We start from the raw sequence: 13737 nt of genomic DNA on the forward strand, positions 1-13737 counted from the left end.
AATTCCCTCCCCTTTTCTCCACTTCCCTCAGTTTTCCTTTCTCATCCTTAATTCCCCCCATTTCCCTTCCCTCATTTGTCTTTTCCCATCCTTAATTTCGTACCGTTTCCCTTCCCTTTCCTCACTTTTTCCCCATCGTTAATTTTCCACCATTTTCCTACCCTTCCCTTTTCACTCTTTCCCTCACTTTTACTTTCTGATTTTTAATTTCCCACTATTTCTTTTTCCTGCACTTCTTTCCATTTTCCTTTCCCATTCTTAATTTCCCACAAATTTTCTTCCATTTCTTTCCTTTCCTTTCTATCCTGTTCCATCACTTTTCCTTTCCCATGCTTCATTTCCCACCATTTCCATTAGTTTCTCTTCCCTTCCTTCACTTTTTCTTTCCCATCCTTAATTTCACACCATTTCCCTTGTCTCATTCTTTCTTTTCCCATTCTTATTTTCATATCCCTTTCCTTGCCTTCTTTTCCCTTCAATTCCTTCCCCTTCCCTCACTTTTCCTTTCCTTTCCCTAATTTCCATCATTTCTCTCCCTTCCCTCACTTTTTCTCTCATCTTTAATTGCCCACCATTTTCCTACCCTTCTGTCCCTTTCCCTCACTCTTCCTTTCCCTTTCCTGTCCTTAATTTCCCACCATTTCCCTTCTCTCTGCTGCTGGGTGATGGTGAGTATGACTTACATATGACCCACTGCTCTTCCATTTACATGCTTTCCTTTGCTTTACCAGGACTTCCTTTCTCTTTACTCCCCTTCATCTCACTGCTTGCCTTTTCCTCTCACCCTCCCTTACATCATTTCCTTTTCCTTTACTCCTTTAATATTTTTAATTGATCTTTTGAAATTTCACACATTTCCCAATCAAATACAGACTCCCTCAACCATCCATTCCTCCCCCATTCCCCCCACCAAACCCGGAAGTATGATGTACTCTGCCATGCATACTGAGTCCTTTTCATTAAGGTGTTTGTACCCAAATGCCCTTCTTTGTAAATGTGTCCACTGGAGTCTAGTCAGCCCATCCAGTGGTCATATGTAAGTCATACTCTCCATCACCCAGCAGCAATCAGTCTCAAATAGTTCTCAATCTAGTGCTGGCCTACCACCTATTTCTCACCTCCCCTTTGGGCCCTTGTTTAAATGAGCTGACATAGGTCCCCTCTCAACTCTTACAATCTTTCTGCCCCCTCTTCCACAATGGTCCCTGAGCCATGAGTGGGTTAGGTTCCATATAGAAGTCCCATCCGACACTCTACAGTCTTATTCTCCAAAACTCAGCCAGTTGTGGCCTTTTGTGTGCATCACACGCTGCTGTACACAGACGCCTCAGTGGTAAGAGGTGAAGGATACATTAGCCCTCTCTCTACCCCTTATTCTGCTATGTTCTATGAGCCTTAGTGGTAGAGAGTGGTAGAGAGTGCAGATGTGTCACCTAGTACTGGGCATCTCCAAGTCATATGTTCTCTATGCCTGACCAGATGTGCAACTCTGAAGTAGCCTCCATCTGTTGCAAAAAGAAGCTTCTTTGATGAGTGCTGTATGGCATGCTTGTCTGTAAATATAAGGGTCGATAGTTAGCATATAGTAAGAAGTTTCTTTTGTCTTGAGATATGGGAGAGATAGGGGGTCTCTCCAGGATCTGTATCCTCTCCTGCCCATGTGTATTTGGCTGAGTTTACAGTGCCACCCGTGAGTTCCCTCCCAATTGAGAGGGCTTTAAGTCCAATTAGATAGCTATTGATTGCCTACCAAATAATAATGCCACTACTGCATCAATAGAGGTAGTTTGCCATGCCGGTTATTAGGCTTCAGGGGTGGGATGGACCATTGATTGTTTTTTGTCTCTTGGCAGTTTGCATATCATCATCTAGCATTATGGTAGCTAAACTTCTGTTAGAAGGCTTCCAGGTCAGTTTCCACTCCATTGTTTCAAGTCCTATACCCCAAATGTGTTTTATTTCCTCAACAGGAGGGTCTTATCTGCTAGTTCTGTGCAATACCCTGTTATTTTGGAGTCTCCTGGACCACCTCCACCTACCACTCTAAGGGAGGTCTCTTCTGTCTGGCACTGAATTCCCTGCCAGTCAGCTCCCAGGTACACATACGCATTAATATTCAGACACTGTGTGCATTTCTCATAGGATTTTGAGGGCAGCACTTTTCCCTCTAGGTTTCCTAGCCCAAGATTCACTCATCTTCACCCTTTTTCCTCCCATCCAGCTTCCCTCCTCCATCCCTCGTTCCCTAGCCACAGTGCCCCCTTTATCCCCACCCTCCCTCCAATACCTCCCAGTTCCCATCATCCTTCCTCTCCTGACTTCCTCCCTTCCCCACACCATGGCCCTTTGCATGTCCCTCCTGCCTCTCTTCCCTGCCGATTAGTCCCATGTTTTCCACCTCCCTCGAGTAACACCTGTTCCCTACTATCCCCCTTTCAGGTTGTCTCTTTTCCTTTACCTCCATGTATCCTTTCCGTTTTCCTGGCTCCTGGTGTTACATCAGAATTTATATACTTACGTAAAAAGGAATGGATGGAGCTAGAGAGTGTTATACTAAGTAAAGTAACACAAACGCAGAAAAGCAAGTGACTTATGTTCTCCCTCATTTGCAGATTGCAGTACCCTTTACTCCTTTTAGTTCCATTCCTTCCCTGCCTTACCCTTAATGTTCCCTCCACTAAGCTTCTGTTCCCTTCCTCGTCATTTCCTTTCCCTTCCATTTCATTCCTTCCATACCTTGTTTTCCCATCCCTATCTTTCCCTTCCTATCCTTCCCTTCCTTTCCTTCACATTTCCTTGAGAAATGTGTTCTTTTCCCTTTTTATGCATTTTCCTCTTTCCCAGCAGCACTGTACTGTAGTCTGCCAAGCAGTCTTCCATTCCATTGCCATTCTTTCCCTTCCCTCAGTTACTCTTTCCCATCCTTAACTTTCCACCATTCCTTCCCTTCCATTTTCTTCACTCCTCTCCTTTCCTTCACTATCCTTCCTTTGGCTTCCATTTTCCCTTCCCTCCAGTGTTCCCTTATCGTCAGTCACCTCCCCTTCCATTCCAGCTCCTTCCCTTACTCTCATTTTACTTTCCTTTGCTCATCTTCCCTCCCCTTAGCTCCCCTATGCCTCTCCTCTTTCCTTTCCCTCTCCTTCCTTTCCTTCCAATTTCATTCCATCCTTTCACCTCTTCCCTTCACTTCCCTATGTTTCCCTTCCTATCCTGGCCTTCCATTCTCTTCTCTTTACTCTGGGTCCCTTCCCTTTCTCAAGTTGTCTTAAGCCTTTCTTCCTGTTTTCTTCCCTTCCTTTTTCTTACACCCTATTCTTTCTTTGCTGCATTCTTCCATAGAGTCTAAGCCTTTTCTTCAATTGCCATTCCTCCATCCTCCTTCCTCTTCCCTTCATTGTCATTTCCATTCCCTTTGTTTCCCTTCCCATCACTGCGTTTCCCACCAGTCCTCTTTTCTTCACTGTTTCCCTTCCCTACCCTTCCTTTGGCTTCTTTTTCCTTCCCTTCACTCTCTTTCCTTTCCTTTCCTCACCTTCCCTTTATCCCCATCCCCTTTCTGACTTCTTTTCTCTTCCATTCATTCCATTCCCTTCCTCACCCCCCTTTTCTATATTCTATCCTTCCCTTCCACTGTCCTCCCTCTTCTACACTACTCTAGCCTTCTTTTTTCTATTGCTTTCAGTCTCCTAACTTCCAGTCACCCCCCTTCATGTCCTTTCCCCGTGAGTCTCTCCCTTTCCCTTCATTCTCTTTCCCTTCCAATAACTCAGCCGTCTCTTTCCTTCATTCCTCTTGCCTTCCTTCTCTTCTATTTCCATTGGAAGTTCTTCCCAGTGTTCACTTTTCTTCCTTTTTGTTCCAACCTCACTTTCCTTGCAGCACTGTCCCTCACCCATAGAGTACAAAACTGCATTGTTTCCGTTCACATGCTTCCCTTTCCCTTTCCTTCCACCCTGTTACCGTCCCTTCCCCCTTCCCTTACCATAAGTCCCCTTCACTTCCATTCCATTAATGGCCCTTCCTTTCCCTTTTCTACCATTCCCTTCCATTGCCTTTCCTGTCCTTCCTCCCTTCCCTTCCCTTCCTTTGCTACCCTGCCCCCTTCCTTTCACTCCACTTTCCTTTCCTTCTCTCCCTTTTCAAGTCTTTCCCCTCCCTAGCTTCCTCTCACTTTTCTTTCCTTCACTTTCTCTCCTTCATTTGCCTATCGTTTCATTCACATTCATCACTTTCTCTTTCCCTTTGTCTTCCTTTCTATTTCACTCCCCTCTCCTCCCCTCTTCTGGGTCCATGCCATTTCCTTTCTAGTATTTATATTTCCTCTTTTGCCATCACTATGCAACCCTTACCTTCTCCATTTCTTTTCCTTTAGCATTCCTTGTAATTTCATTCTATTCCCTTTCCTCCGTTTTGTTCTTCCATTACTTTCAGATAACCTCATTTCTGTTGCCTCTGTCCCTTTTTTCTTCTATTGTTCCTTGTGTTGTTGCGCATAGCTTTCCCTTCCTTCTCTTCTACTTTGTTTTCTAGTCTTTCCTGCCCTACCTTGCCTTTCCCTGTTCTTCTCTTTGACTTCACTTCCCTGCTTTTCCCTTCCCCTTCTTTACCTTAGTTTTCCTTTCCTTCCATTCATTCTCTTCCCTCCTTTTTATCTTCCATTGTTTCTTTTCTTCATGATCCACTCCCTTGTCTTCCATTCCTTCCCATCCTCTTCATTCTGTTCCATCCTGCTCTTTTTTCTCCTTCTTTTCTGTTCCCTTTCCATTTCACCCCTTCCTCTCCTCATATTCCATCCCCGCCCTTCTCTATTCTGAAACGTCCCATTACTTCCCTATGCTTCCTTCCTCTTTGATTCTCCCTTTGCCTTCCCTTCCTTTTGCCTCTTCCATCTCTTCCCTTTCCTGCCCTTCCATGTGTTTACATTCCTTAGGCCTCCCTTCACTTCCCTTTCCTTCTCTTTCAGTCCTTCTTCATTTTCCTATAGTTTCTTCCCCTCCAGTTACTGTCTCTTTTCTTTCCTTCTCATCCCTTCCTTCTTCTACCTTTCCCTTCCGTTCCCTTACCTCCAGTCCCCTCTCTGCTATTCTCGCCTCCCCTTCCTTTTGTTTTTCCTCTCTAGTGCTTACATTTCCCTTTTACATGATCAGTCAGTACCCTTACCTTCCATCTTTGCCTTTAGGGTCTTTTTGTCCCTTTAAGTGCTGTCTTTCCGTTCTATTCCTTCTGATCACCCCTTCTGTCACTTCCCTGTACATTTTTGCTTTGCTTTGCTTTCCTTCACCTCCCTGCTCTTCTCTGCCTTTACTGTTCCTTTTCCTTGCATTTGTTTGCTTTCTGTTTCCCCTCATTTCCCTCTACTTTCCTTTCTCTCCTGTTTTCCTTTCATCTCGTGTACTTCCATTTTCTTTTGATCTGGTTCCCTCCCCCCTTCTTTTCCCTTTCATTTCCTATCATTCACCTTTTTTCTTGCTGTTCCCTCCCCTTTTAGGGTTTCTCTTTCTTGGCTTCCATTCACCTTTGCTTCCCTTCTCAAATCTCTCGCCTTCATTTGCCTATGGCCTTAGCCCTTAGCACCCTAGCTCCCTAGGTATTCTATAACTCTAGCCCAACCTCTTTGCCCTTCACTGCTTCCCTTCTATTTGCTTTCCTTTCCCCATCTCTTTTTTGCCCTTCCCTTCCCCTTTTGCTAAGAGACCCTATTACTTCCCTCCCAAGAACTTCAGTTACCTTCCTTAGCTAATATGGAAGATTCATTCTTCACAATGGTTTTTGGCATTGTTTTCTCAAATTTATTTGGTTCCCTTTCTTTTACGTGTATGTCAGCATGACTGATGGTGCCTTTAAGTGTCGGAGATTCTTTTTCTCATTTTTTTCACTTTCTGTTCTTTAGCTTGGATCGTCTCAAGGCTGGTGGTTCCTTTCTCTGCTTGCTCAAATCTGCTGTCAATCTCTTGTAAAATTTTTATCATATATGGTACTTTTCATCGCCAGAATTACCATTTTACCATTTTTGCCTTGTAAAACATGCTTAACCCCGTTATACTATTTGTTCATTTATTATCATCCTACTTGGTTTTCTTTGGTTCTTTGAACAAATTTATAATAGCTTGTTTGAAACCTTTAATCTATTAAATGCAACATTTGGCATTTATGGAGAAAGTTTCCCTAGAGCACAAATTCATTTCTGCATGTCATTTGTTTTACTTGTCTTTCAATTGTTAAAAACTTGACGTTATAGGGAATGTATTTTACCAGGTCTGCATTATGATCCTTCGTGGCTATTGCTTTAGGATTTCTGCAGTGTATTTGCTTAAGGATTTTATGAACTAAGTTGTAAGATTTAGAATCCCTTGAGTAAGTGCTGCTATTAATGTCTCTTTTTGAATTCTAGGTAGCTTTCTTGGAATCATAGGGCCAACATAGTTTAGTGTCAGTCAATTATTGGTCAAACGTTGTTGCCGATGTTTCTCAAATCAGTATGTATTCCACTAAGGGATAATGCAAGTTTTAGCATATCTGTTATATGTTTATGCTGATAGTCATCATTGGGTGAGTCAGTAACATGCTGTCTCCAACATATTTGTGATTATGCATAAAGCCTTCTACATCTCCATAGACATAGGGGAACTTATCAATGCTCAGTATTGCTTATCTCATTTTCTGTTTTTGTTTTGTTTTTGCTTGTTTGTTTGTTTGTTTGTTTGTTTGATCTCGTCCTTTACTTTCCCAACTTTGCAGTCTTAGGAAGCTGTAATGTTGGCCTTCTCCAGATACTTGCTAATAATATTGTCTTTGACAATACCCCAAGACACAACACTTTTCTATGGCACTCCAAGTCAAGTCAGCTCCCTCCAGTTTCACTGAGGCTTCATGAGCTTCCTCATGGCTTTGATTTCCATCTTAAACATGTCCCTAAGGCCCATGTTGAGGGCTTGTGGCCCATGTGCTAGGCTTGCAGTGATATTGGGAGATGGCAGAACGTTTAGGACATGGGGACTAGTGGAAAGAATTTAGACTATTATAGGTATGCCTTTAAAAGATATTGGGTCCCCAGCCTCCTTCTCTTTGCTTCCTAGCTGCCATGAGGTAAGCAGCCTCCTCTACCATACACTCCTGCCACCGTGATGTACTGTTTCACCACAGGCCCCAACACAGTACAAGCAACCATGTTCTGAGACAGTGACCCAAAATAAACATTTTCCCCTTAAACTGTTGTTGAGGAGATGGAATGTTAACAGCTAGCATGCCACAGACACTGAGAATGGAAGGAACTCCAAGTGCCACAGACCCAATGATTCTTACCAAGGTTAGTTTTCTCATCAATAAACACTTTCCAATTAGTTGTGCCTTTGGTGAATTTCCATTGTCTTAAAATGCTTGTTTTTGGCAAATATTTACACAGGTTTTTAGTTGTTTTGGGGGCAGGTATTTGATGTAATGAGGTCCATACTCCATCATTCTAGAAGTTCTATCTCTGGACAAGGGTCTTGCTGTATTATAGTCCAGGATGGCCTCAAAACTCATGTTCCTCCCGCTTCAGCCTCTTTAGAGCTGGGATTTTAGACATCTGACACCATGACTAGCTTAGAACAAGGAATTTTGCAGAAAAGGCAAAATGGGAGAAAGAACAGTCATTTTAAATACATGCTATTGAAACAAATAGTCAAAAAAAGAACTTTGGATCTCTCTGTTCAGGTCCATACTTCTCAGCATATTAAAATTTAACTCAAAATGGACCATAGACATAAATAGAGAACCTTAAGCTCTAAACTTCTCAAAAACAGAAGAAAAAAGTCATTGTGATCTTTGATTAGACAAAGATTTCTTAGATACACCACCAAAACTGTAGCTCATAAAAGAACAAATAAAAAGATCAGACTTAGTCAGAATAAGCAGTTCTGATCTACAAAACACTTAAGAGAATGAAAATAAAACCCAGAAACAGAAACATTTTTGCAAGGATAATGGGTTGGTATTAGACTTAACATTGAGACTATATAAATACATCTTAGTTTTCAACAATGAGAAATCAAGAAAAATAATAGGGAAAATATTTGAACAGACATTTACCAAAGAAGTTCAAAAGATGATCACCATTCTCAGGACAATGTAAATCAACATTACAGTATCACTTTGTATGTACTAGAATAGCTACAGTAAGAGAATGACAACAGCTAGAGGTATAGTTGAGTGGTTTAGCACTTACATAGCATGTACCAGGCCCTGGGTTTCATTCCCAGCCCTGCAAGAAAAAAAAATGACTGATAAAAACAAGAATTGATAAGGATGTGGTAAGCGAAAGCCTTTTATACATATGGTGGGAATGTAAAAACAGCATAACCATATGAGTAACATGTCTGGGTCTTGAGTCTCAGACATAACTAGTCTGCCTGAGGAGAGGCTACAGTGGTTTGGAGAACAAGAAAATAAAACTTAAGAAGCACTGATGGTATTACATATACACCATCATAGTTACAATAAAAAAGATGGCTGGGGCTGTAGCTCAGTTGATGGCATGCTTGCCTAGCATACATAAAACCCTAGATTTGACCTTCAGCACTACATAAACCCATCATGATGGTACATACTTATAATCCCAGCACTCAGGAAGTGGAAGCAGGAGGTTCAGAAGTTCAAGGTCATCCTCAGGTATATAGCAAGTTGAAGGTCGGCCACAAGACCCTGCCTCCTCTGTCCCCCCAAAAAGTAATGATAGAAAATACAAAGTCTACATAAAGCTCACTGTGTTAGTGGATGTGTATATTAATACAGTCATTCTGTTAAACTTATCGTGTAAAGCTGAACAAAAGGATACACTGTAATCACCATACATAGCAGTGCTGTTCCAAGTTGCAAACAACCTAAGTGTTTATCAAAGTAGAATGGATAAACATGTCTATACATAAAATGGGATAATGATTTATTTATTCACATGTGACATTAGTGAATCTCATTCAAAATGTGAATGATAAAAGATACTAAATCATTTCATTTTATGAACTAGACCTCACTCTATTTACATGATGCATAGGGCAGGCAAAATAATCCATGCTGTTAAAGTCAGGGCAGTATTTTCCCTTAATGTATATATAAGTCCTGGAGTGCATGGAGGACATTCTGGGATGCTGGCCATGTTCTGTTTTGGGGTCTGAGTATGTTCAGTTCGCAAGAATGTTAAACTAGGTGCTTTTGGTATGTGCATTTTCTGTATGCCCTATGCATTAATGAAATGTTTTGGTGCTGGGGGTGAAATTCAGTGGTAAGGTGTTTACCTAGCAAGTAAAAGGCCTTAGGGTCCATCCGCAGCACCACATGTACACACAGAAGATTTTAAAACACAGTAAGATAAAATTATATACTAGAAAGCCTTTTTTCTTATGAATACTGTGAAAAATGTTTAAGAAAAAAATATATATATCCATTATTGAAGCAGCAACTATTTCTAGAGAAACCTTCCAGTTATTCAACTATAATACCTTAGACTAAGTACAATGCAGCATGACTTCATCTCATAGCAATCTACATAAAACCACCCTAAATTCACATGTCAAAAGTGAATGTATTTTAACAAATTTGAAAGAAAATTTTATTTGTTGAAATCTAGTTTCTCAATGATTCTTTTTCAAACACAAATTCTAAGGGCTATAGAGGTGTTAGTGGTAAGACAGAAAATCCACAGTGCTACAGATAAGTCCTATTGTCTTAAGACCAGTTCCTAAGGGGACAGGGAGTCTGTGTTTACACAAATGATAGATATGGAGCCCAGGTTGGAAGGTATGTATACTGTAAATTACCTGCTGTTACAGTAGGGCATTAAGGAACACTTGCCACCTTCTGGTGTTTGTAGCCCTTGGTGACTTTATTCCTGTAACACAACCTGTCTATTTCTATATCTACCCGTTCATAAAATCAATTCTTTTATGCAGGTTCTCATGGAGCCCTGACTGTCTTAAACTCACTGTATAACTGAGGGTGACATTGAACTCTGTATTCTTCTGCCTCTACCTTCCAATGTTGGGATTATAGTTGTGTGGCACCACACCCAGCTTACGTCATGTTGTAAGTTTAAAATTTTATTTCACTCCAGGCATGGTGATCTCTGAGTTCAAGGTCAGCCTGGCCTACATAAAGAGTTCCAGGCAAGCTAGAGCTACAAGAAGACCCTGTTTCCAAAAGACCAAAAAAATTGTTTCACTTTTTAAAAGTGAGTTCTCAGAGAACACTTCATTGTAATCTTTTGTATTAAATGTCAATGCTGATCATTGACATTTAATACAAAACTGATTTTGCTCAGAGATCTATATTCCCAAATAGGCTTCTGACCTTGACTTCAGTGCTGTGCAAGTGTTTAAAGCTCTTCTTCCCATACTATAAGTCTGAAAAGATGGCCAATATTGAGTATGTTTATGTCCCAATGTATGAAAAACTAATCAGTACTAAATTTATAAGTATTTTGCTTCAAAAAGTAAAATGTAAAAGATGTCAAGTCATCTCCTTGGATCTTTATTTCTATCATTCTTAGGAGCTTGAGATATCCTGTGTTAGTCATGTAACCAAACATGAGTAGAGCTCCATTGCTCTATCTAAATAGTCTCCCTAGGGCTAAAGTGTAGCTCAGCGGTAGAGTGCTTCCTTAGCACATAAGGCCCTGGGCTCTATCCCCAGCACTGCAAAACATAAAGGGTTTCCCTATGTGTGTATAACTGCATCTCAACTGTGGCAAGATTGAGACTTATATTTCTCATTGACTCAAGCCAGTCTTTCATATCCACTTCCCTTGTACAGTAATTGTAAGACCAAACATTCCTCTTTCCAGCTATGACATTTCTGATGCAGATCCCATTCTAGTTTCCAGGCTGACTTTATACTGTTTCTATTTCTGTCACTGACTTTATACTGTTTCTTCCCACTGTGTATTTTTTGGTGCTTAATGAGATTTGATCTGTCAGTGAAGGCCTTGGGACATTCAGTACAAGCATAAGGTTTCTTTCCTATATGAATTATCTGATTCACACTTAGTGTCGTTTTCTGGATGAATGCTTTCCCACATTTACTTCGTTTATAGCATCTTTCTCCAGTATGGGATTCCTCATGTATACTGAGGTGTGACTTCCAGGTGAAGGTTTTTCTACTGTCACGCATTTATAGAGTTTCTCCCTAGTATGAACTTTCTGGTGTGTGATGAAGTTTGACCAATCCATAAAGGCCTTTCCACATTCAGCACATCTCTGTGAATATTCTGATGCACACAAAGCTTTGCCTTCTTAGTAAAGCACTTTCCTCAGTCACTGCAGTCATAAGGCTTCTCTCTAGTGTGAATTTTATGATGTGCAATAAAATGTGATTTCTGGATAAAGGCCTTCCCACATTCAGGACAAACGTAGGGTTTCTCTCCTGTGTGAATTCTTTGATGTACACTTGCTTTCTGGATAAAGGCTTTCCCACATTCCTTGCATTCATAGTATCTTTCTCCAATATGAGATTTCTGATGGATTTTGAGGTGTGACCTCCATATGAAGGCTTTTCCACAGCCCTTACATTTATAGGGTTTCTTTCCAGTATGAGTTTTCTGGTGTTTGATGAGATTGGACTGATAAGTAAAAGCCTTTCCACATTCAGTGCACATGTATGGTTTCTCTCCAGTATGAGTTTTCTGATGTGTAGTGAGATTTGTCCTATGAGTGAAGACCTTTCCACACTCTGAACATATATAAGGCTTCTTTCTTGTGTGACTTCTTTGATGCACACAGAGTTGTGACTTCTTGGTAAATGATTTCCCACAGTCTCAGCATTCATAAGGCTTTTCTCCAGTGTGAATTCTCTGATGTGTATGAATGTATGATTTCTGGATAAAGGCCTTCCCACATTCATTGCATTCATTGTGTTTCTCTCCAGTTTACTGAGGTCTGAATTCTGCAAGAAGCCTTTCCCACATTCACTGCATTCATAAGATTTTTCTCCTGTGTGAATTCTAGTATACCTAAAGAGATCTGATTTTCTGAAGAAGGCTTTTCCACATTCACTGCATTTAAAGAGCTTCTGACCAGTATGAATTTTTTCATGAGTAATGAGGTTTGACTTGAGGGTAAAGATCTTTCCACACTGGGTACATAGATAAGGTTTCTCTCCTATGTGAACACCCTCATGTTTGTCAATTTGTTACTTCTGACTGAAAATGTTCTCATTTTTGTGGTATTCAGATTTTTTTATGGAGAGCTTGCTCTGCTGAGTTACAGGAGGAGGCAGCACCTTGTCCTTCCAGAACCCACAGCAAGCTAGCTATGGGGGCTGGCCAACAGCAGGGAGAAATGCCCTGCACCTTGGTCCTCTTGAGCTTGAAGGGCTGCTGAGAAGGGGTGGAGGGGAACCCACATGGCTGAGGCTGGCAGATTTACATAGTCCACTGGGCATAAACCAGGGCGAGTAGGATGAAGATGGCCACCGAGAGTAGCATGTTCTTCTGATTCTCTTGCCGAAGCAGCTTTAGCTCTTTCTCTACTTGGAGGCTTTGCTCATGAGGCTGGTTTTCTCCTTTTCCAGAGTCCTCCTGTCTTCGGGCTTAGTTCTGCCCTGTAGATCTGGGAAGTCATGGCCTCTAGTTCCTTCCAACACTAAGACACCTTCTCCTCTAGCCCATCAATCTCCAGAGCAATGCCCAGATTCTCCCTCTTCTTTTTAGTCTTTTGCTTGTAGTCGGTATTCAGATTTTTATCCAGTGTGAATTTTCTGATATTCAAAGGGATGTAACTTTTGGGTGAAGCCCTTTACACCTTCAGTATATACATGAAATTTCTCCTTAGTATGAATTTTCTGATGGTACATGACAGATTGTTGTTGGCTGAAGTGCTTTTCACACCGATTATCTTCACAGGAATTTGTTCCTGTGTTAATATTCTCATTCTTAGTAGAACAAGAGCTATGAGTCAAAGTGCTACCGTTTCCAAAAGTCTTACCAAGGTTCTTTGTTGCAGTGCTTCTATTAGGATTATATAAGTTTAAAGTATGCTTCAAATGCTTTCCAAATGTGTCGTGATTATGGAGTTTTTTTCATTGGAGGAACAAGCTTGATAGTCACATGAATTCCTTTTTCAATGTTTTGACATCCAGAGCCTCTGTCTTGAATCAGTTCATTGAAGTGATGACTTAAGGAGTTAATCTGATTTTCCTCACATCTCTCCAGCTGGTCATTCTCTTGCCACTGTTCTTCTAAAATGGAATACACTGAATCTTTTCCTGTAGATTGATCAAATATCTCACAGTGAAATGAAACATCTCTAGAAATTCTCTGTTGTTGAGTTTTCCCAGTATCCTCACCTAAAAAGAAAAGGCAAAAATGATACAAGGAATAATTAGCAGGGGACAGGGGTCCATGTAGTCAGACATGATGAACACAGATGAATGAAAGAGGCAATATGACAATAATGCAATAATGAAAATTCTTATGGACACTTATATTTATTTATACCATTTATGATGCACTAGGCACTGTGCCAAGTGCTTTCTACTCTGTGAGTCCTATGAAATGTTTGTGATTACCAACTGCAGTTTACAGATGAGAAAACTGGGACAGAGTAGTTATATAATGTATGAAAGACCAGGTTGCTAAGTGGGAAAGAGCAGAATCCCGATAAAGCGGGCACTGTAAACCATGTACCAAGATCTCTTCTCCCCTTCTTTCACAGTAACAGAATGCAGTTAGGTCTACAATTGCAGTTTCACTTTTTCCACCAATGA

General features: G+C 40.9%; 1 protein-coding gene and 1 pseudogene across 1 annotated transcript; both read right to left on the reverse strand.

Annotated features, from left to right (window-relative positions):
* Positions 1 to 10752: 10752 nt before the first annotated feature.
* Positions 10753 to 13386, reverse strand: LOC103731253 (zinc finger protein 41). Its single transcript, XM_017797283.2, is given in 7 exon segments — positions 10753 to 11141; positions 11144 to 11230; positions 11233 to 11901; positions 11904 to 12201; positions 12703 to 13050; positions 13052 to 13332; positions 13335 to 13386. Coding segments are annotated over 7 exon segments (2124 nt in total).
* LOC103731251 lies at positions 12395 to 12698 on the reverse strand (annotated as a pseudogene).
* Positions 13387 to 13737: the final 351 nt, after the last annotated feature.

The sequence above is a fragment of the Nannospalax galili genome, unplaced genomic scaffold (genome assembly GCF_000622305.1).
Source record: "Nannospalax galili isolate Female #2095 unplaced genomic scaffold, S.galili_v1.0 scaffold1774, whole genome shotgun sequence".
Classification (NCBI taxonomy): Eukaryota; Metazoa; Chordata; class Mammalia; order Rodentia; family Spalacidae; genus Nannospalax; species Nannospalax galili.